The sequence below is a fragment of the Canis aureus genome, chromosome 11 (assembly GCF_053574225.1).
Source record: "Canis aureus isolate CA01 chromosome 11, VMU_Caureus_v.1.0, whole genome shotgun sequence".
Classification (NCBI taxonomy): domain Eukaryota; kingdom Metazoa; phylum Chordata; class Mammalia; order Carnivora; family Canidae; genus Canis; species Canis aureus.
Window position 1 is genome coordinate 45744420 of NC_135621.1, and position 22508 is coordinate 45766927.

The 22508-nt window shown below is 35.8% G+C and overlaps 1 protein-coding gene and 1 pseudogene across 4 annotated transcripts in view; one reads left to right on the forward strand and one right to left on the reverse strand.

The window, feature by feature from the left end:
- Positions 1–22508, forward strand: part of AFF3 (ALF transcription elongation factor 3) — a 532210-nt gene that overhangs the window by 340539 nt on the left and 169163 nt on the right. For all 4 annotated transcript variants that reach the window (XM_077915033.1, XM_077915032.1, XM_077915034.1 and 1 more), the window contains 2 exons: positions 146–182; positions 12100–12151. In XM_077915033.1, the coding sequence (XP_077771159.1) occupies positions 146–182; positions 12100–12151 (89 nt within the window). The remainder of the gene's footprint in view (positions 1–145; positions 183–12099; positions 12152–22508) is intronic.
- LOC144323986 (negative regulator of P-body association pseudogene) lies at positions 6878–7343 on the reverse strand (annotated as a pseudogene).

A 22508-nucleotide genomic window follows, 5' to 3' on the forward strand; every position in this document is an offset into this window, starting at 1 on the left:
CTTAGTAAGCACATTTCTCATTACAGTATCTGGTAGAGACCACAATTAGTGAATAGGATCTGAATGACTGATAGTATGTCTCATATTCAACTTAGATTTTGAAAGTCAAAATAAGAAAATTAATTGATATTTCTTGTTCTTTTAGGACTCTCAGCTTGTTTCCTCCGGACACAATAATCCAAGTAAGAAAGACTTCTCTCTATAGCTTTGTATGTGGAGGGTGGGAGATAGAGGGGGTGAGGAGGGGACAATGCATACAATAGACTGTAGGTTGAGAAGAATTTCAGTAAGAAACAAAATCAGGTGGTGAAAAAGAGGGCAATTTGTTCAAGTACTGCCCAAATGGATAAGATTCATGGTGATCCAGAGTTCTCCTCTAGCTTTATTCAAAGGGAGGGAGAACCAAAATATAAAATGGTGAATTTCAAAGCAATCCTAGGAGGAAGGAACATTATACTTTATTACAATTGGTCTCTGGTATACATGGACAGGAAAAAAATCTTTAAAGGCAACCAGTGAGTTATTTAATTTGAAAGAAAATGAGTGGGCCAAGAGAACCAATTAGAAGACTTCAAGATAAATGACCTTAGAATCCACGAAGAAACCATACCCTCTTCCAGAGATAGGCTACAGTGTCTGGGAAGGAATTTTCTTATTGAATCCAGTAACTAATGAAACACGTGGGCTTCATTGTCAAAGATAGAATGTTATCATTCCATGAAGTAGTGTTTTAATTCTCTTCTTTGGCACTAGTGATTGCTGTTAATATCTTCTTGAGCATTAAAAATGCATATGCTACCCCATTCATGTCATGAAAGCACACTCACAAAGACTGGGCATTGTTAGTCTCATGCCCAGCCAGTCAGCTGAGAGCACCCCTTGCCAATTACAAAGCCACGTTTGAACATGAAAATCACTCTGAGCTAGTAAATGTGTCTTTGGGAACTGAGGCTCACCCACTGAGCATCTGTGAGGCAGAAGGCTTGAGGAGAAAAGACATTCAGACAAATGTGTTAAAAAGCCCCAGACTTTTAATGCACAGCTAGAGAAAAGTCAGGGTAGGGGGATGGTAACATCATGATGCATAGGCAATATCACTTAATTATTCCACCCTCTTTGGAGATTTGCTGTGAGCATTGGCACAGTGAAGAAGTGAAAGACCAAGGGACTTGAAATCTAAAGAAAATGATAAATTCAATGGTAAGAAAAGGACTTAAAAGAAATGCCTGATTAAATCCATGAGGTGTGCAGTATTAGCATCATATGCTTTATGATCATACTAAAGAACATACTAAAAAACTAGAACATACTGAAGAGTTGCCATTCCTTTCCTATTTCTTTCCATTTGAATTTAAACAGTTCAGGGTAAAGGGAGAATATAATCAATGTACATCCATTGTACTTGCTTGAGCTTTGAGTTTTTGACATAAAGAACAAAGGAGTCTCTTCTATGTTCCAGTGCCTTGACATGTAATTTCACTTAATCCTAACCATAGGCAATTAAGGTAGGCAGTACCATCCCCATTTTACACATGATAAAAAATGAGATTTTTGAGCTTAATAACTAACCCAAGGTCACATGGTAAAACAAAAAATGAATCTACCCCTAAGACAACAGATTATATCCCACTACCTTGACCCCTAGAAGCTTGCTTCTGTCATTTCACGTGAGTTTGAATTCTTGTCCAAAAACTGTATACTGTGATTTTTGTACATATCTAGTGTATTTTTATGGTGCGTCACACTTATACTGCAATTTAGATTATATAAAGCAGACCCCATCTTCTATGGAACAGGAGGTAGCAACTGCCTTCTGTGGCATACTTCCTAGCATTTTATTGTCTATGGAAACTTGTGATTGGCTTCCTCTTTTCTAGGGATAGAGAGGTTTTTGTTTTGTTTTGTTTTTTTCAAATAAAATTTCCCCCAAAGCTGAGCACATCTATAAAAAGGTAATATTGCTATTTAAAAATCTGAGCTTTTTCTATAGATTATAGCACATTTGAAACTTTAGGAGAGCTGATGCCACCAGCATTTCCAGTGCTATTTCTTGTATTTGGTTTCGAATAATTACAGTTTGGAATGTGTTTGAAAGTCTGATTCCAATAAATATGTAGAAAATAGAAAAAACTGAAATGCAGAGACACCAAACACAAAATGTGTATGTGTGGATTGATGGACTAACTGTCACTTTTGGTCAGTGCTTTTTTTCTTTTTGAAATCATAAAAAGTCTGTCATGTAGATAATAAGGGAAAAGAGTGTGTGAATTAAACAGAAATTCTTTACAATCCAAGTCTTTTTTTTTTAAAGATTTATTTATTTGAAAGAGATATAGCATGAACGGGTAGGGGGAGTGGCAGAAGGAGAGAGAGAAGCAGGATCCTCACTGAGCAGGGAGCCCTACAACATGGAGCTTGAAACCAGGACCCTGGTATCATGACCTGAGCTGGAGGCAGATGCTTAACCAACTGAGCAACCCAGGTGCCCTACAATCCAAGTCTTTAAAAGATGGATGCTTTAGTCAATTTGTTGAATTGCTGGTTAATTTAATATCACAAAATAGAAACTTACTAAACATTGTGAAACTTAAATATTAAAATAGAGGGCGTATGTCTATGTTTTTTGAAAGCTATGAGAGTGTCCTGTTCAAGAGGAAGACTAAGCATAAGCACTTCTTCCCGTTTCTTCAGGATCCCCATTTAAATAACCAAAAGCTATATTAATGGAAATAAATCTATAATAGCACTGAGAATAAGAAAGGATGTCAACAGCAAATCAGAAATTCAGTTGAGTTTCTGGAAAACAGAAGCAGAAAGGACCATACTGTTTGATAATCCTGGCAGGAAAGATCATGGCCCAGAAAAAGAAAAAAAGGAAAAGAATGAAACAAATAGGAATAAGTTCTAGTAATGGTGGGAACTATCCTAGGGTGCTCCAGAGAGACTTCATATTTCCACTCAATCCCAAGAAAGAGTATATAGGAATGGATTGTGTACAATGATAGGTACACCTGGACCATTTTTCCCTGATTACCTCCACCTCCATCCTAAGTGGTTCTTATAGAGAGCATTCTGTCTTGTTTTTGTCCCCAAACAAACAAATAAAAAGGTAATATTTACTAAGAAAATGAACAGCTTACTAGAAGTCCGAGCTAGGAGGCTAATAACTAAGAGAGAAGCAGAGCAAATTCTGAGATAATACCAGACCTTAAAAATAGACATATATGGGTGGTAGAATAAGAGTCACATTTTCTCAAGAAGAAAATAAAAATGCTACACACTCAGAGTAAAATAGTTCCTACTTGTGTTGGGGTCAGGGCTCCCAGCTTACCTTGAGGCCTCTCTTCTGAACCCTCAGTGAAGCCTTCCAGTCACCGTACCCTGTGCACTTACAGAGAGTGCTAAATAAGCCCTTCCTTACAAGGCAGAGGTGTGTTAGGAAAAGAGATCAATATTACTGATACAGGAAATTCACACCAATTACCTTCATTAATCAACCCATTATCATTCAAAAATGTGAATGCATAACAGAGCACCAAAGAGAAGGAATGGCCCTGAGGGAATCAATCCATTAATTCAAAGAACAGAAGAAAATATTTCAAGTGTCATCAGTCTTCAGAGAAATTTGAAATTGTTTGTATTAAATATAAAGAGAACAGATTGGCATGAAAAAGAAGTAGTAGCAGAATAAATGAGCACTTGAGAATTTAAAATATGGTCAATAAAATTTAAAAATTTAATAGAAATGATGAGCAATAGCTGAAGTCTGGAATCTAAAATATAAGGTTGAAAACATTCTTTTCTGGGTATAAAGCAAAAGACAGATGGAAAATATGACAGGAAGGTAAGATACTTGGAAAATCAATCAGCATGGAAAGGTCAAAATCCAGCTAATAGGAATACCAGAAAAAGAAAATAAATGGAAAAGAATAAAAATAGAATTCTAAGGGAAATGAGCAACTCACTCTCAAAACCACTCATATACTAAATTTAAAAAAAAAATTAGGGGTGCCTGGCTGGCTCAGTCAGTGGAGCTTATGGCTAGCTTATGGCTCTTGATCTTGGGGTCATGAGTTCAGGCCCCACATTGGGTATAAGATTGTTTAAGTAAATAAACTTAAAGAGAAAACCAGTCACATGCAAGAAAAGGAGAGATCATCAACAAGAGCAATGAAAAACAGCAGAATTCGTTAGATTTGCAAGGACTCCAGAGATTGTAATTACCAAGCCCATCGCCTTGTGGGCTTTTGGCTAAAATCAAGTGGAATTACCAAGCAAATATAAAATAAGACTGCTTATCTTAATTCCCTGAAATAAAAGAAAGGATTGAAAATGTGGTAAAGAACAAGAAGCCTTGAAGAAGTACTAATCAGAACCTCTAGAAATGAAAAAATAATAGTAGGAAATAAGATTTCTTTGGTCAGGTTTAACAGCAGATGACTGGACATTACTGAAGAAAAAAATAATGAATTGGGAAATTGGACTTAAGAGTATAGCGTGGAAAGGGACACCTGGGTGGCTCAGTGGTTGAATATCTGCCTTTGGTTCAGGTCACGACCCGGGGGTCCTGGGATTGAGTCCCATATCAGTCTCCCTATGGGGAGCCTGCTTCTCATTCTGCCTATGTCTCTGCCTCTCTTTTTGTCTCTCATGAATAAATAAATAAAATCTTTAAAAAATATATGTGGGATAAAGTGAGAAGGTCTAACAGTTGCAGAAGGAAATAGGGAACAGAGAAAAAATTAAAGGAGAAAGTGGCTGAGAATTTTCCAGGATTGAAAGACACTACCCCACAGACTGAAGGAACTCAATGAATACTAAGCAGATAAATAAAAAAGAGGTCCCCCACACTAGACACATTATAGTTAAACTGCAAGTCACAAAGATAAAAGTTCTTAAAATAACCTTTAATACCTTCAGAGAAGCAACAATTAGAATTCCAGTTGAATTCTCAACAGCAGCAGTGGGATCCAGCAGATGGCAAATTTATAACTTCACTTTTGTATATGTGGAAATTGACAGGCTGATTCTCAAAATTATTTGATAGAACAAAGGGCCAAGAGTAGCTCAGACACTCCTGGAGAAGAAAAAGGTTGGAACCTTGCCTTTCCAGTACTTAAAATAAATACATATTTGTAGCTAAGTAATGAAGATAGTAATAGAGAAATTGAGCAATGAAACAGAAGACCCAGGAACAGACCCACAGATGTATGAAAACTAGATTTATTACAGAGCTGATAATGTAGACCAATGGAAAAAGAATGGGCTTCTTAATAAATAGTACCAGAATAATTGGTTATCAATAGAGAGAAAAATGAAATTAATTCCTACCCTACAGCATATTCAAAAACTATTCCTCATATTTTTATTTTTTTAAGATTTATTTATTTATTTGAGAGAGAGAGAAGAGGGGCAGAAGGAGAGGGAGAGGGGGAGAATCTCAAGCAGGCTCCCGACTGAGCATGGAGCCTGACACAGGGCTCAATCTCATGACCCTGAGATCATGACCTGAGCCAAAATCAAGAGTTAGATGCTCCACTGACTGAGCCACCCAGGTGACCCTCTTCCTTGTATTTTTAAGAGACCTAAATGTTGATACAAAAATTATGTACTTTCAAAAGATAATATAGAACATCTTTTTGGTGTATTTTTTTTATGGTGTATTTCTTAAAACAAAAAGTAAGGGAAAATATTGATCAATTCATGTACATTAATTTGAGAACTGACAGTCATCCAAAGATTCCAGAAAAAAAAGTAGAAAGACTCATTCATACTGGAAACAGTTATTCCCTGGAGTATGTGTACATGTATAAAAAAGAACAGAAGACTTGTATCAAGAACACAAAATGCTTCTATGACTTAAAAAAAAAAAAGAAATAATACTAAAATTTTTTTTTAAGAATTGACAAGGAGTGACACAAAGGCCAAGCATAAAATATCCACTTCACTGGTACTCAGAAATGCAAACACCATAATGAAATTGTGCTCTATGTTATTAAGTTGGAAAAAATGTTTAAAGTTTAACCAAAAGCTAATTTGGAAATCAGTTTAGGATTCTCTAGCAACATTGAGAATATGTAAGCCCCATGTCCCAGAACTCCTCCAAGATATACACAAGGAAGGATGTTCATGAATGTTTGTAATGACATCATTCATAATGGAAAAAAAAAAAATACCATGAATGTCCATCAAGAATCAAATGAATAAGAAAATCATGGTGGATTTTTATAAGGAGATGCTGCATGACAATGAGGAAGACTGAACCAATGCTATAGCACATCATGATGGCTGAATCTAAAACCCCTAACACTGAGTGACAGAAGTAAGTCTCAGAAGAATGCATTTAGGGGTGTGCGGATGGCTCATTCGGTTAAGGGTCTGCCTTTGGCGCAGGTCGTGAGCTCAGGGTTCTGGGATCGAGTCCTGAGCTGGTCTCCCTGCTCAGCCAGGAGTCTGCTTCTCCCTCTCCCTCTGCCCCTTCGCCCTGCTAGTGTACTGTCTCTCACTTTCTCTCAAATAAATAAATAGATTTTTCAAAAAAGAAGAATCCATACAATGTGATTCCATTTATTTTATTTTTTTTTTACATCAAATTTGTAATATTTTGTATTTGGAGTTAGTATAAAACATTTACTAAAAACTCACAACTTACTAGATAGTAGACATACAGAACTAACAGAGCAATGAGAAACAAAATTTATTGGGACCTTAAAGGATTTATAGGAATTCAAAGTTACACAACAAAGACTGGGTGTCACCAAAGATAGTACTCAATGGATGCTGCAGGACCATCTCACAGGAGTTGTTTGCCTTAGTGAATTCACCAGAATCCAGGCCATGGCCTTCAATTTAAGACGTCTACAACCTGATCTTGGTTATATTCCAGAATTCATCCAAATTCAGGAAATGAAATTATGCTGATTATATCATAAGACTGGTGCAGGACATCAGAAAAAGCAGGGCAGCAGTGTCCATAATCTTCATTGTCCTCACTGGGTGAACCATTTTATGAATATACCAAGGAAATGGAGTCATTCTCCAATCCCTCTGAGACTGGTTTGCGATGTGAGAAGTATATTCTACTACTTCTCTGGAGGAGGAGGGTGCGACTTCAGCCCGGGTGATGCAGGAGAAGGTGCGGAGGGGAGAGGGTTACTACCTCCGTTGGGAGTTCCTTCCGGATAATCCCACCGTGGTGCTAGGAGGCAGTGCTTTTTTGGAGGCCTGGTTTCCCGCGTGTTTCCAGGAGGGAGCGTGGATCTCCCGGAGGCACAAGGTTGGTCCCTCATAAGGATTATAGGACTGGGCGTCAGCTCTCTCCAGTGGGCCCGGCGAGGCCGAGACCTCTGATTCCATTTATATAAATTTTAAAATCAGGGAAAACTAAAGAATATTTTATCTACTAACAAATAAATGGGTAGTAGAAACCATCAAGAAAAGAAAGGGAATGATTAACACCAAATTCCATTTCTTGATAGCCATGGGGAAGGCAGAAAGAGGATGTAAGCCCAGGAGGCTTCTGGGTTACTTCATGGCAATACCCATTTCCTGGCCTGGAAGGTGTTTCCACAGTTAACTCATTTTAACTTTTTAAAACTGTGTATGTACACTTTCATATATGAATACATTTTATATGCCTTAAATGCATGCTCTCTTTAACTTTTTTTTTAAGATTTTATTTATTTGAGAGAGCATACAAGAGAGAGCAGGGGGAGGGGCAGAGGGAGAAGGAGAAGCAGACTCCCTGCTGAGCAGGAGCCTGATGCTGGTGGTAGCCACACAGGCATCCCTCTGTTTAACATTTTTTAAGGAAAAGCATAGTCTTTCATTGAGACAGGTTAACATGTGGTGTGATGAAGTATAAGAATGGGAATAGGGATCCCTGGGTGGCGCAGCAGTTTAGCGCCTGCCTTTGGCCCAGGGCGTGATCCTGGAGACCCGGGATCGAATCCCACGTCAGGCTCCCAGTGCATGGAACCTGCTTCTCCCTCTGCCTGTGTCTCTGCCTCTCTCTCTCTCTCTCTGTGTGACTATCATAAATAAATAAAAATTAAAAAAAAAAAAAAGAATGGGAATACAGTTGACCTAAATGCCAGTAACACTTGCCTTCATCCAGCATTAGTGGCATTCTCTTCTGTACACATCCAGTCTTACTATTTTGTTCTTTAGTGACTAGTATTTAATCGTTACAATACTGTAAATCCTATTATTGGTTTGTAATTTTTCTAATGGGCCTACAGGCAATTCCAAAATTTAAATTATTAATTGGATTAATATTAATGAGGGTGACTCATTAATAATTACTGAACAGAATATAAATATTTTAAATCTTGGCTATGTAGAAGGAAAGGTATAGCCAGGCAGAGTTGTGTGCAGTGGAGGAAGGGAAAAATAGATGAGTGAATTTCCTCATACCACATACTTATAAAGGAAAAGATACTGTCAGCAGTTGATTAATCAAGAAATAGAAGGTTAAATTTAAAGTTATAAATACCCGCTAGAGGCACTAAAAGTAATAATAGAACTAGTAAGAATTGTAATCAGAGGTGGTAGTATCTTTAGTACCTTCTCTCTCGCCTTTCATATCAGCAATCATTACATTATACATCTAGAAACGATATCACTTAGCATAGTGGTTAAAGGGCTAACAGAACTAAAATGCAAGCCAAGTCATTACCGTGAACATGGATTACTATTGTTATAAAGGAAAGTCATAGTATACATAGGTGGGTTTTGATTCCTTTTCCACCAGTCCTTAGTTCACCTCGTAGCTCTGCTGATGGAGAATGGCAACTCCAACAGCGCAGTCATGTTACGTGTTTAAAGAGCATGAATTAGGTATTGTTTATCTTTATGCTTACCAGAGTGCCCAATGTATAAGTCCTCAGTGCATTTATTGGATTAAAAATGTCACTACTGTAATTTTTTTAAGTGGCATGTTGGGGCCATCAAGCTGTTTTATACCTCAAACCGTATATTCATCTCAGTGGTGAGTGCCTCTTTCTCCTCTTCTCTCACGGTAGCAGGGAATCTGTATTCGTGACAGGTCATGAGACAGAAGACGTGTACTGAGCATGTAGTATATGTTAGGTACTATGGAAGGCTCAAGTAGATGAATACGGAGCATCAAATTGATAGTACACATGTAATATATATACTATATATTAATAATATACATATTATTAAATATCTAGTCTTTTTTCAGAAGTGAGACTGTTTATACATATTATACATTATATAATATATATATATATATATATATATATATATATACACACACACACACAACCTGTGCATTTACGTGTGTGTGTAGATACATATATCCTATGGCTCATTTTTTTTCCCTCTCTTCCTCTTTGTAACTATATTTCCACATGCAAAATGACTGCACTGCTCCTGAGCCATTCTTTTATGTCCCATTTCTTAATGGTCAGTGCAGGTTTCCTCAAAGGGATCAGTATGGTATCTATCATGAAAACAGCTGAAATAACCAGGGTGACCCCAAACAGTCTTCTTTGGTGGCTGCAGGGAAACCTCTCCTGAGCACCCAACTGACAATTTTTTTGTAGAGAATTTTCTAGTCTACATTTATTGTTTTCCCTTGGATCCTGATAAAGAGACCATGATTCTTAGTGGCTTGTGCACTTGAACATTTAATTTTTTTATATGAATCTTAATTTTTTTTAAGATTTTGTTTATTTATTCATAGAGACACAGAGAGAGAGAGGCAGAGACACAGGCAGAGGGAGAAGCAGGCTCCCTACAGGAAGCCTGACGTGGGACTCGATCCCAGGTCTCCAGGATCACACCCCAGGCTGCAGGCGGCGCCAAACTGCTGTGCCACCGGGGCTGCCCCACTTGAGCATTTCAAGTTAACTTCAGAAATTGCATCACCTAAAATTTCAAGATGTTGGGGGAAATTTTTGCATTTTATTTTTTCTGAACAATGAACACAGCTTAATCCCTCTCTCCATTCTGAGCTTACTTTTACCCCAGAAAGTTAATTCATTACCAGCATTGAATCTGCTGAGGACACTCCCTCTCGGACCATCCATAAATGCCCTGTTTGGCCTCATTGTATCCTTCCTATTCTGTTTTCCCTGTTGCCACAACATAACTGCTGCTTAAAGCAGAGGTAATCAGCTGCAGCTTTGTCCCTGCACTGATCCAGCCCACAATTCCTGCAGCCCCCAGTTCCCATGTGCAATAAGGCCTGGGCCCTCTCAACCTGCAGGTTGCTTGGCAGCATTGTTGATCAAGGTAAAACATACTTATTCAGACATGCAAACAATTGTCTCTGTTTATATTATTGATTTCCTGGTTTTTTGACAGAATTTGTTTAGAAATGTTTACTATTGCTTGCTGCTACTAAACCTGCTGTTCTACATTCTTGATTATGATTGTATGTGGGATTATTACAGGTGGCTCTAGCATTGGGAAAATAACCATTTTTTCCAAATTAAAGGAAAAAAGTATATCAATATGTTTGGGAAATTAAACCTCCATTTAGTTTTGTCTTTTGTAATGCAGGTGTTGCAGCTCTTATTTTGGGATTCTGGCACAAATAGTGGTTACTTAGCAGAAAAAATGATTAGGAAAGTACTAAATTAGGTTATTTTCCAGCACTAAAGCCAGTTGATGAGGCCTAACATGTCTCCTACATAATAAGTGCACCATGGGCTGGCCTAGAAGACAAAAATATAGTATAAAACTATGAGCTTTAAAGCAAGTCTCTTAATTTGCTGCTTCTGCTTTCATTTCAATACGGTTTTATCTGTACTGGGGCTTCATCTCATCAGTGTTTGTGATCAAGGCACTTAAATCAGTTTTGTGGCTTTTTAACAAAGTGACTATCCCTTGTGGTTTTTCTGGCGCTGTGTAGACATACTAACCAGAGTTATATCTGAGATAGATGTGTGAACTATATATATAACTGTGCCTTCTTTGCCTCACAACTATTTAATTTCCTTTAAGAAAAAGAGAAGAAATTGTAAAGGTTACTCTGGAGTTCAGTTTGGATATCTTTGGGATATGTTCATCATATAATTTGATGATTACACTAGGTGATCACAAGCTAATGTCAGCAGCTGACAAGGGGAGCTCGTACAGTGCCATAGGCCTGAGGTTCTATGAGACATTCAGGCCTGACTTGAAAAAACAAAGCAAAGCAAGCTGCCACCATCAGGCCCATTTCTTACAACCCACCACCTTCCCTAGTGTTTACTCAACTATTAGCACCACACAACCATCAGAACCATAGCTAACTCACATGTGCAGTCTTGACCCTTCTCCTTCTATCCCCTACCTGGCTCAGGGAAATAAAAAGAAGCCCCTTACAAAATGAGGATGCGTGCTTCAAACCCTTAGTGGTTAAGGTTCTGAGAATTACATTATGTGTATTGTTGGAAGAATTTGCCCTTTAAAACTACAAAAAGTGAACTGGTTCCAGGCTCCCTTAATTAAAACCTATTAAGTCTTCAGTGACCACAGACCGCAGAAACATTTCTTAGCTAAGCTTTCAGATGGTCTGGAAGGATTTCTGGCTTACATCTTATTCTGCATTAAATCAGGGTCCCCAAAAGATGCTGGCAGGGCTCTCAATAGGGTATAAATCTTGGGGATCTTGTAAGCTGTGATGCAGCCTTAGTGTTCTGTCAAATTCTCTCTTCCAAGTTCTGATACAGCCTGCCCTGGTTTGGCTTGTGTTAGCAGAAGGGATCAAAGTTCAAAATGCCTTGCACGTAGAATGCTAATAGAGTTTATTTCCTTAAATTTTCTGTAAAATGAAGTGGAAGGAAACAGGTTCCATCTGTAAGATATTCATCTTTTGGCAAGGTCTCCACTCTGAACCTCTGGTTGTTTGCAAACAGCTTCCTTAGTACCTACTCACAGATCTGTGCCTGGGCAATTGTAATATATAGAAGAAATGACTTGCAAATCTGGTTCTCAGACAATAAAAAAGATGTTTTAAAAGCCTCCTGCTGCACATTTTGAAAGATTTTTAATAGAAGCATGGAAATATATTTAATCTCTCTTAAATCTTGAAGACTGTAACACTCACATGTTGGTTTTTTTTTTTTTTTCTGCTTCCTTTTTAAGAGAAAGGTGATGCTGAGCCAGAGAGTCCAGACAATGGCACATCGAATACATCGTAAGTCTCTTTCCTGTTTCTATCCAGATAATATGCCTGTAATATGAAGCAGTGCAAGTATCTTGTAAGAGGAATCATAATAATGGAAGGAAGCCTGTGGTTCTCTTTCTCATAATGATGTCTTTTTAAATGCTTTTGGGTGCAGATGCAATTTGAGGTCTTTCTTATGCTTTATCATAGTAAGAGTAATCTTCAAAATGCAAATACTCCTCCTTATGAAATAGAAATGTAGTAATATTTCAGGGTGTATGTCGTCAGGGAGAAAGGAGGCAAACCTTTAGAATTTTGTTGGAGACTTTCGGCACTGTCATAAATAATCGCAGGACTTTTCACACATCCTGAGATACTCTGTCCTACATAACTGTGAAGTACCAATGTGATTTTAAAAGCCTGCCATCTACAACCTCACCTCTGAATTATGCAAAAAGTATGATTATAAATATCTCTGGAATCCCAATAATTTGTTATGTTTTTGAATTAACGAATGCAGCTTTAAAAACATAATAGAAAGAACTTAGGAAGCATGTGTTCCTCACTCTAGATTTTGTCTTTTTCCTCTCAGTATTCAAAGAATCCGAACGTGTTTTAATGATTAATTTGATACCAGATTTTTCTACCAAAGTTTAAATTAAGTAATTCACAAGTTAACAAATTACTTTAGCTTCACAGGAATCAGTAACAGGTTGGCTCCTTAAGAATCTTTATGCTTATCCTCTAAGGGGTGAGATATGTTTTTGTATTATAAGACAGCTATGTGAATTTATCTGTGTGCTGGCCAGTGCTTATATTACTAAGCATCTGCAATGCTGTTTGTTAGAAATCACACTTTGTGATATATTATTGAATGTCTTATTTTGTCCAAGATCTGTTTCTCAGTCTAGAAAGATCCTTTGGCTTGCATAGGAGGCTATGTATTTCATAAAGGATATAATTATATGTTTGCCTTTATTAAGATATTGCCCTAAAAGTTCTCAATAGTCCCACTGTCATGATTTCTGATGATATAATGAATGTGACTAGTCTTAAATGGTTAAAATAGTATTAATTTTTAAATTTTTGTGCTGCAAAATATAATGGAAGAAGGGTTTTAATGCCATCTGGAGGCATTCTAGAGAATTGAAAAGGGTAGAATCATTTAAAAATTTGGTTCTTTTGAGTAACATTTGAAACTGGTAAGAATCAATACAACTAGAATGTAAGCTATTTGGGAATAAATTATATGCTTATGAATAATTTTATAAAAGTGCTAATTATTATAGAAACAATTTTTCAAATTCTCATTAACAAAATCATTTTTAAAACAGACAAAAGAATGTATAAAATATGTTGAAACACTGCTAACATTCCACACTTAACTTTACAAATTTTAAAATTACATTCAATACATACTCCAATTTTGTTAATGCAGTTTGATGTACCATTAGTTCTTCTTTTCTTTTTTTTTAAAGATTTTATTTATTTATTCATGAGACACACAGAGAAAGAAAAGGCAGAGACATAGACAAAGGGAGAAGCAGGCTCCTTGCAGGGAGCCCGATGCAGGCCTCAATCCCTGGACGACAGAATCACACCCTGTGCCGAAGGCAGATGTTCAACTGCTGAGCCACCCAGGCATCCCTAGTTCTTCTTTTCTTAAGCATTTCTAAAAGTCTATTCTCTGAAAGAATTTGTTTCCATATGTTAGTTTCTTATAAAAATAAATAGTCTGAGGAATTACTTTTAAACCCTCTGGAAATGTCAGAATGTTAAAAGCTTGAAGCATCACCTCACATTCATCATCTGCCTCATATCCTGCCTTTTGCACTACATGAAGTCTTAGCTTGAAAGAATTTCTCTTTAAAAAGCAGAGAATTCTAGGGGCACTGGTGTGGCACAGTCAGTTAAGCATCTGACTCTTGGTTTCAGGTCGGGTTGTGATATTGGGGTGATGGAATCAAGCCCCACATCAGGCTCCATGCTCAGCACAATCTAGCTTGGGACATTCTCCCCCTCTTTCTCTGCCCTTCCTCCCTGCTCTTCCTTTCTCTCTCTCTCTCTCAAATAAATAGATAAATCTTTTTTTTTTTTAAGTGGAGAATTCTGAACTTGAGCCCTCTAACGATCTTGTAATTAGGCAAGAGAAGGAGCATATTATGAACAAAGAGCAAGAACTCGGGAAGCCTGAGTTTTGTGTAGCATTTTATATGCTCTTTGCGGTATTTTTTTTTCTTTCTTTCTGGTATTTTATTTGAGCTTTATTTAGGTACACAGTTAAGGTAGGGAATATCCTTATTTTATATACAAGGAACCTAAGAATCAGAAAAGTCATTCGACTTAGGTGAAAAAATTAAGACACAGATCACATATTTATTTTGCTTTTCTGCCCATTTACCAAGCTGAGGGGTGAGTAGATATTAGGAGACAAAGCAAGCCTTAAGTTAGAATCAAGTGGAAAAACTGTGATCAGATTATTTGCTAAGTGGTAAGCACATTAGTTTGCTAGGGCTGCCATAACAAAGTACCACAGACTGTGTGCCTTAAATAAGAGAAATTTATTGTCTTACAGTTCTGCAGGCTAGAAGTCTTAGAGCAGTCAGTAGGGTTGGTTTCTTCTGTGAAGGAAGGTTTCTTCTGTTGTTCCAGGCTTTGTTCTTTGTTTTACAGATGGCCATATTCTCCCTATGTTTTTCCACATAATCTTCCTTCTGTGTGGGTCTGTGTCCAAATTTCCCCCTTTTATGAAAATACCAGTTATATTGAATTAGGGCCCACCCTCATGGCTTCATTCTTACCTTATTACCCCTATAAAGACCCTGTCTCCAAATAAGGTTACATTCTGAGGTCCTGGAAGCCAGAATTTCAATATATGAATTCTGAGGGGAAATTATTCAACTCATAATATTAAAGTTCAGAAAAAAAAGAAGTTCAGAAGCAACCAGAATGATTCAGAAGCCAAGTTGGGAGAAGAGAGAGTGTATAGATGCCAGAAGATGAAACAAGGTGAAAGAACCTAAGTAAAACGGACCAAAAATGATAAGCTCCATGGGAGCTGAAGGGGTGAAGAAGCAGAGCAAAGAAAAGTGTACATACACACAAAGAAAAGATAACATACACACAAAACATGAGGAAAGCTATCTTTTTCTTGCTCGTGGTTTAGTGGGAGAAACTCCGCTTCAGTAATGCTTACTCATGCATCTATCTGTATAATTCAATGACCCTGTGAGTCATTCAAAGCCATTATATGGATTTAAATTATAGTATATAATAGGGAGTCTCCAGACAGGGAACTCATTTACTGAAGAAGCATCTTTCCTCCCTGGCCTCTTTTAAAAGCAAGACATTAGCATTATTTAAAATGGCCAAGACATGGAAACAAACTAAGTGATTACTAATGGATAAACAGATAAAGAAAATGTGAGGCATGCACACATGCAGACACACACACACACACACAGGAATATTATTTGACCATAAAAAAGAAGGAAATCCTGCCATTTTCAACAAGGTTGGAACTTGAGGGCATTATGCTAAGTGAAATAAGTCAGACAGAGAAAGACAAATGCCATATAATCTCACACAGATGTAGAATCTTAACAAGCAAACAAACAAACAGACTGATGGTTTCCAGAGGCAGGGGTAGGGGAGTGGGGTAAGGGATGGGCAAAATGAGGGAAAGCTGTCAAAAGGTACAAATCTCCAGTTATAAAAATAAATAAGTCCTGGGGATGTAATGAACAACATCGTGACTATAGTTGATAGTAATCTGTTGTATATTTGAAAGTTGCCAAGAGAATAGATCTAAAAGGTCTCAAAAACAAACAAAAAAAAAACTGTAGCTATGTGTAGTTGGCCCCTGAACAACACAGATTTGTAACGCATGGATCTGCTTACATACGGGGGCTTTTTCCATAAAATATGTATAGTACTGGAAGTGTATTTTTTCTTCCTTATGATTTTCCTAATAACTTTTTATTTTTTTCTACCTTACTTTATTGTATGAATACAGTATATAATACATAATATACAAAATATGTGTTAATTGAGTTGTTTATGTTATCAGTTAGGTTTCCAGTCACAGTAAGCTATTAGTAGTTAAGTTTTGGGGGGAGTCAAAGTTGTACATGGATTTTTTACTATAAGGGCATTGAGGCATTGACCACATTGTTCAAGGGTCAACTGTATGTCAAATCATTATGCTGTAGACCTGAAACTAATAAATGAATAAATAAAAACAGGAGATTAATCATGACAAGTTTAAGATAGTCGTTGCCTGGCAGGACAGAGTAGTCTGGATAATACTTGATCTCCTCAGGATATCTTATTTAATAAGATCCTATGAGTATTCATAAAGATGGAAGGTATAATTTATGCTTAATACACACACACATACACAAACTCATAAATCAAAATTTCTGTGACAGAGTTCCAGTTATGTCAATAATAGAAGAGCTTATATTAGATTAACTCTCCTGCAGATAACTATTATAAATGCTGGACAAAATGTTTTTTTGAAGGCATTAGAGGCTGACTAAAAGAAGGCAGATAATGTTGGATATCTGTTCCTTGAAAGAAGGAAAAGGACTGGTTGAGATCTACATTTATACAGCTTATCCCCTGAGGGCACTTCAATCCACCAAGAGCAACTGGAATTCAAGGAGAAAGCCACATTCATATTTGCTTGAAGTGTTAGAAAGTGGAGTTCAGGGCTGCCAGAGTAGATGAGCTTTAAGGGAGGAAATTCCAGAAAGCAAGGAACCATATATAATAGAGCTCCACTTCTTTATATAAATTTCTCTCAATCCTTGGATGACCACTAAACTGCATAAGTGTGGGGGAGATGCCATTGAGCCCCATGGAAAACAATAGCTTAGAAAGCTGTAAAGCTGAGCAGAGCTTTCAGCTGCTGCCTAATGCCTACAACTATTGCCCATAGAGTTTGGATTTTGATTCCCATCCAGTTATAACAGCTTGGTAAACACCTTGAGGTTTTTTTGTTTTTTTGTGTTTTGTGTTTTTTTTTAAAACCTCAGAGAGGCTCTACCTTACGAATAAAGGACTCATCCTAAAAACTAAAGACTAAACCAAAATGAAATATGACAAAGTGGAACACTAAGTATGCATAAGTTTCAGGCAATCAGCTAATAATTTGTGTGATAGAACAAAAATATCAACATTGCTTAAAGTCTTAAAACAGACTCTAAAGTCTCTATAGCATATCATTGACTAACATTCATTATCTAATATTCACTATCTAATAAAAAATTAAAGGATATGTGAAGAAATAGAAAAATGTGATCCATAATTAAGAGAAAAAGTGGTTACTATAATAGACTTTGAGATGACCTAGATGTTGGAATTTTCAGACAAGAACTTCCAAGCATCTGTTATAATATATTCATGGAGGTAAAGGGGAAAAAATTATCATAATGACTGAAAAAAGTGAAATCTTAGCAGGGAAATGGAAACTATAAAGAAGGACTATATGAAAATTCTGGAACTATAAAAAGAACAATATTTGAAATGAAAATTTCACTAGATAGCCAATAAGAATTATTCAGTATGAGGATCAGTAAGAATAAAGATTTAAAAACAATGAATGGAGCCTCAGTGCATTATGGGACAATATCAGATTGTCTAATATACATGTAATTGAAGTCCCAGAAGGATAGGGCAGAAAAAGAGATCAGAAAAAATTTTTGAAAAAGTAATAGCTGAAAGCTTACTAAACTGGGTAAAAACATTAACTTATAAATACAAGAAACTCAGCTAACTCAAAGAAAGATTTAAAAAATACATAAAACCACATCTCAAAACATTGTGAGGTTGCTAAAAACTAAAGATAAAGAGAAACAGAAAGAAAATATGATATGTGCAGAGGAGCAGTGATATAACTAGGATTTCCATTAGAAACTTCAGAGACTAAAACATCTTTAAAGTGCTGAAAAACAAAAAACAAAACCAAAAGCTAAAGAGAGAACTATCAAGCCATAATTTTAACTCTAGCAAAAATATCCTTCAAAATGGAAGGTGAAATAAAGACTTTTGGATACAAAAGAATCAGAAAGAATTCATTTCAGTAGGCCTACACCACAACAAATGATAGAGGAAATTAATCAGGTTGAAGGGCAATATTATCAGATGGAAACTTAGCCATATAAGAAGGAAGTATATATAGGAAAAAATAAATATATGTATAAACATGAAAGATTGTTTAATGTAAAAACTAAAATATTGTTTTCTGGGATTTGCAGGGTCCAGTTGACCAATGAACAATGCAGGGCTTGGGGCCCTGACTCTGCCCCTCCACAATGCAATGAAAAACCCACAATGCAATGAAAAACCCTTTAACTCCCCAGAAACTTAAGTACTAATACCTGCTGTTAACTGTAAGCCTCTAAAGGTGACATAGTCAATTGACACATATTTCATTTATCTGCTATATACTGTATTCTTACAATAGAGTAAAATATGATTAAAAAAGAAGGAAGAGAAAATACACTTATAGTACTGTATTTATTGAAAAAAAAAATCTCATATAAGTGGAACCACACAGTTCAAACCTTTCTTGTTCAAGGGTCAATAGTATATGGATGGAAAATATGACAAAAATAGCACAAAAAATAAGAAAGAGCTAATGGAATTGCATGACTACAAGGTTCTTACATTTTATGTGAATTAGTATAATATCAAATCTAAGTTTGGTGATAAGTATACATAGTAGAATACATAGAAAAACAACTAAAAGCAACCCCCCCCCCCAAAAATAAATAGCTAGAGTTAAGTCATTGGAGGAATTAAAATAAAAAAATTTAGGTTAATACAATACATGAGAGGAAAGAAAGAACAGAAATAAAAAGCAGAAGTTATGGATATAAAAGAAATAAAAAAAATAGTAAATCTTATCCCAGCCCAATCAATACTTGCATTAAATATAAATGGACCAAAAACTCCAGTTAAAAGGCAAAGGGTATCAAATTGGCATAAATCAAGACTTTCTGCTGTCAACAAGATACACAATTTAAATATAAAAACACAAATAGTTTGAAGCCAGGTGGTGGAAAAGATAGACTGTGTTAACAGTAAGTATAAGAAAACCAATGTGACACTATTAATATTGCCAAATAGACCTTTAGATAAAGACCTTTAACTGATGATAAAAAGGTTAGTTATTTAAAAAAGCAATCATAATTATGTATTTATTAACAGATCTTTAATAATAGTTACAGGTTTTTAACATCTCTTCCTTCAGTAATCAGCAGGAAACTTAAAATATTAGCAAGTATGTAGACTATTTGGACATCATTAACTACTTTGGCCTAATTGACATTTATAGAACACTGCCCCCAACAAGTGCAGATTACAGAATCTCATCAAGTATACATGAAGCATTCACCCAAGACAGATCTTGTTGGGAGCAAGAAAAGAAATATCAATAAATTCATAGTATTAAAATCTTTACAGAGTGTATTCTATGATCACAGCATGATTAAATTATGTCAATGGCAAAGAAATAATTTAGATACTTGATAAATAACATCTAAATAGTCTTTGAGTTAAAGAATAAATCACAAGGGAAATTAGAAAGTGAGTTTAACTGGGAGAAAATGAAAGCACAATTTATGAAAATTATAGGATTCACTAAAACAATAAGCAAAGCAAAAAAAGAAATTTGTAGCTTCATATGCTTGTGTTAAAAGAACAAGGTTGAATATCAGTAACTTACGTTCCCACTCTAAGAAGCCACCAAAAGAAGAATAAATTAAACCCAAGATAATTAGAAAGAACATAATAAAAATTAGGAATAGAGCTTAACAAATAATATAGAAAATCAATGAAGCCAAAATTTAGTTCTTTTAGAAGATTAATAAAATTAACAAACACTGACGAAAGCAATTAAGAAAAAAAGAGTGAGAACACAAACTACCAACATTAGCAATGAGAAGACAGGACATGAACATATAGCCTACAGAAGTTTTAACAATAATAACTGGATATTATGAGCTACTTTAGTCAATTGATTTGACAATTTAGATGAAATAGTCACTTTCCTTGAAAATACGCAATTTACTGTAACTTTCACAAGAATATTAGAAAATATGAAGGCCCCATTACTATTTTAAAAAACTAAATATGTAATAAAAACTTTTACACAAAGAAGATTCTTCCAGGGTTAGATGGCTTCACAGGTAAATTCTATCAAAACTTCAAATAAAAAATGTTTATGCCAATGAAATACCAACAAATAAGCTACCAATCTTACACAAATTCTTTCAGAAGTTAGAGGAAGAAAAACTACCCAGTTGATTGTATCAGGCTAGTAAAACCCTGATACCAAAATCTGACATAAACCTTAAAAGAAAATAATCCAGTATCCTTTGTAAACATTCTGAAATTTCTTTAAAAAAGGTTAGCATGTATACTCAGAGACATATGTAAAAAATATATGATTAACTATGACTCAGTGGGGTTTATCACAGGGATGTATGGTTGGTTTAACAGAAAAATTAATTGTAATCCACCATATTAATAGAATAAAGGAGAAAAACCTTGATCTTTTAAATGGATGAAGAGAAAGCATTTGGCATAATTAACACTCATGATTTTTAGCAAATCTCAGCAAGCCAAGACAAAAAAGAAACTTAGTCAACCTGGTAAAGGGCATCTACAATTAAAAAAAAGAAAAACCCTACTAGTGGGTTGCCTGGGTGGCTCAGATCATGATCCCAGGGTTCTGGGATCAAGTCCCACATTAGGCTCCCCACAAGGAGCCTGCTTCTCCCTCTGTCTGTGTCTCTGCCTCTCTCTCTGTGTCTCTCATGGATAAATAAAATCTAAAAATAGAATAAAAAACCTACTGCTAACATCATATTTAATAATGAAACACCAAACACTTTCCTCCTAAGATTGGAAACATAGCAGTGATGTTTGCGCTTATCACCTGTATTCAACATTGTACTATTTCTAGTCAGTGCAATAAGGCAAGAAAAGGAACTGAAAAACATAAAGATTGACAAGAATGATTGTTTATAGAGAAAATCCTCAGAAATCTAATAAGCAACTAATAGAATCAGTAAATGAATTAAGCAAGGTCACCCTACAAAACTCAGTTGTATTTTTATTTATTAGCAATAAGGAATTGGAAAATGACATTTTTTAAAGATTTTATTTATTCATGAAAGACACAGAGAGAGATAGAGGCAGAGACATAGGCAGAGGGAGAAGAAGGCTCCCTGTGAGAAGCCCATGCAGAATTCGATCCCAGGAGCCTGGGATCACACCCTGAGCCAAAGGCAGACACCTAACCACTGAACCATCCAGGCATTCCAGAAAATGAAATTTTAAATGGAATTTTATTTACAATGACAAAATACATAATAAATCTAGCAAAAGACATAAAACTTGTACTCTGAAAACTAAAACATTGATGAGAGAAATTTGAGACCTAAATAAATGGACAGATGTTCACAAATTGGAGGAATTAATTATGTTAACATGTCACTTCTTTTCATATTGTTCTGTAGATTCAACACCATCTTGATCAGATGGCTAGCAGGACACTTTTATAGAAAATGACAAGTTGATTCTAAAATTTTTATAGAAAAGTGAAGGATCTATTAGTCAAAAACAGTCTTGAAGAACAAGGTTGAAGGCCTTATGGTTCCTAATTTTAAGACTTATAAAACCGAAGTAATATAGTGTGGCATTAACATAAGAACAGACAAATAAATCAATGGAACAAAATAGAGTCTAGAAATAGAACCATACCTATATAGTCACTTGATCTTTCACAAAACCCCCAAGCAGTTCAGTGGCAAAAGCCAAATGCTTTCAACAAATAGTGTTGGAGCAACTGCTGGGGGTAAAAATAGGAATCTCACACCACACACAATTGAGATAAATCATAGACTTCAATATAAAGGCTAAAACTATAAAGCTTCTAGAGGAAAACATAGGAGAATATCTTCAAAACCTGAGATAGGCAAAGATGTCTCACAGAAGTCACAAAAACATACAATATAAAAGAAAATCCTAAAAAAAAAGAAAAAAAATCCTGTTGAATTGGACTTCCTCAAAATTAAAAATATCTTCTCATCAAAATGACAGGGCAAGACACAAACTGGGAGAATATATTTGCAATACATATATCTGACAAATAATTTGTATACAGAATACCTAGGGAACTCTGAAAATTCAATAACAAAATGATAAACAAATGTTTCAAATGGGCAACCTCCTCAAACAGACAAAAGAATATACACAAATGGCTAGCAAGCAGCTTAAAAGATACATTTCACTTTAATGACTTAAAAGATGTTATTTCAATAACATACATCTTCAGGGAAATACAAATTAAAGCCATAATGATATACCACAACAC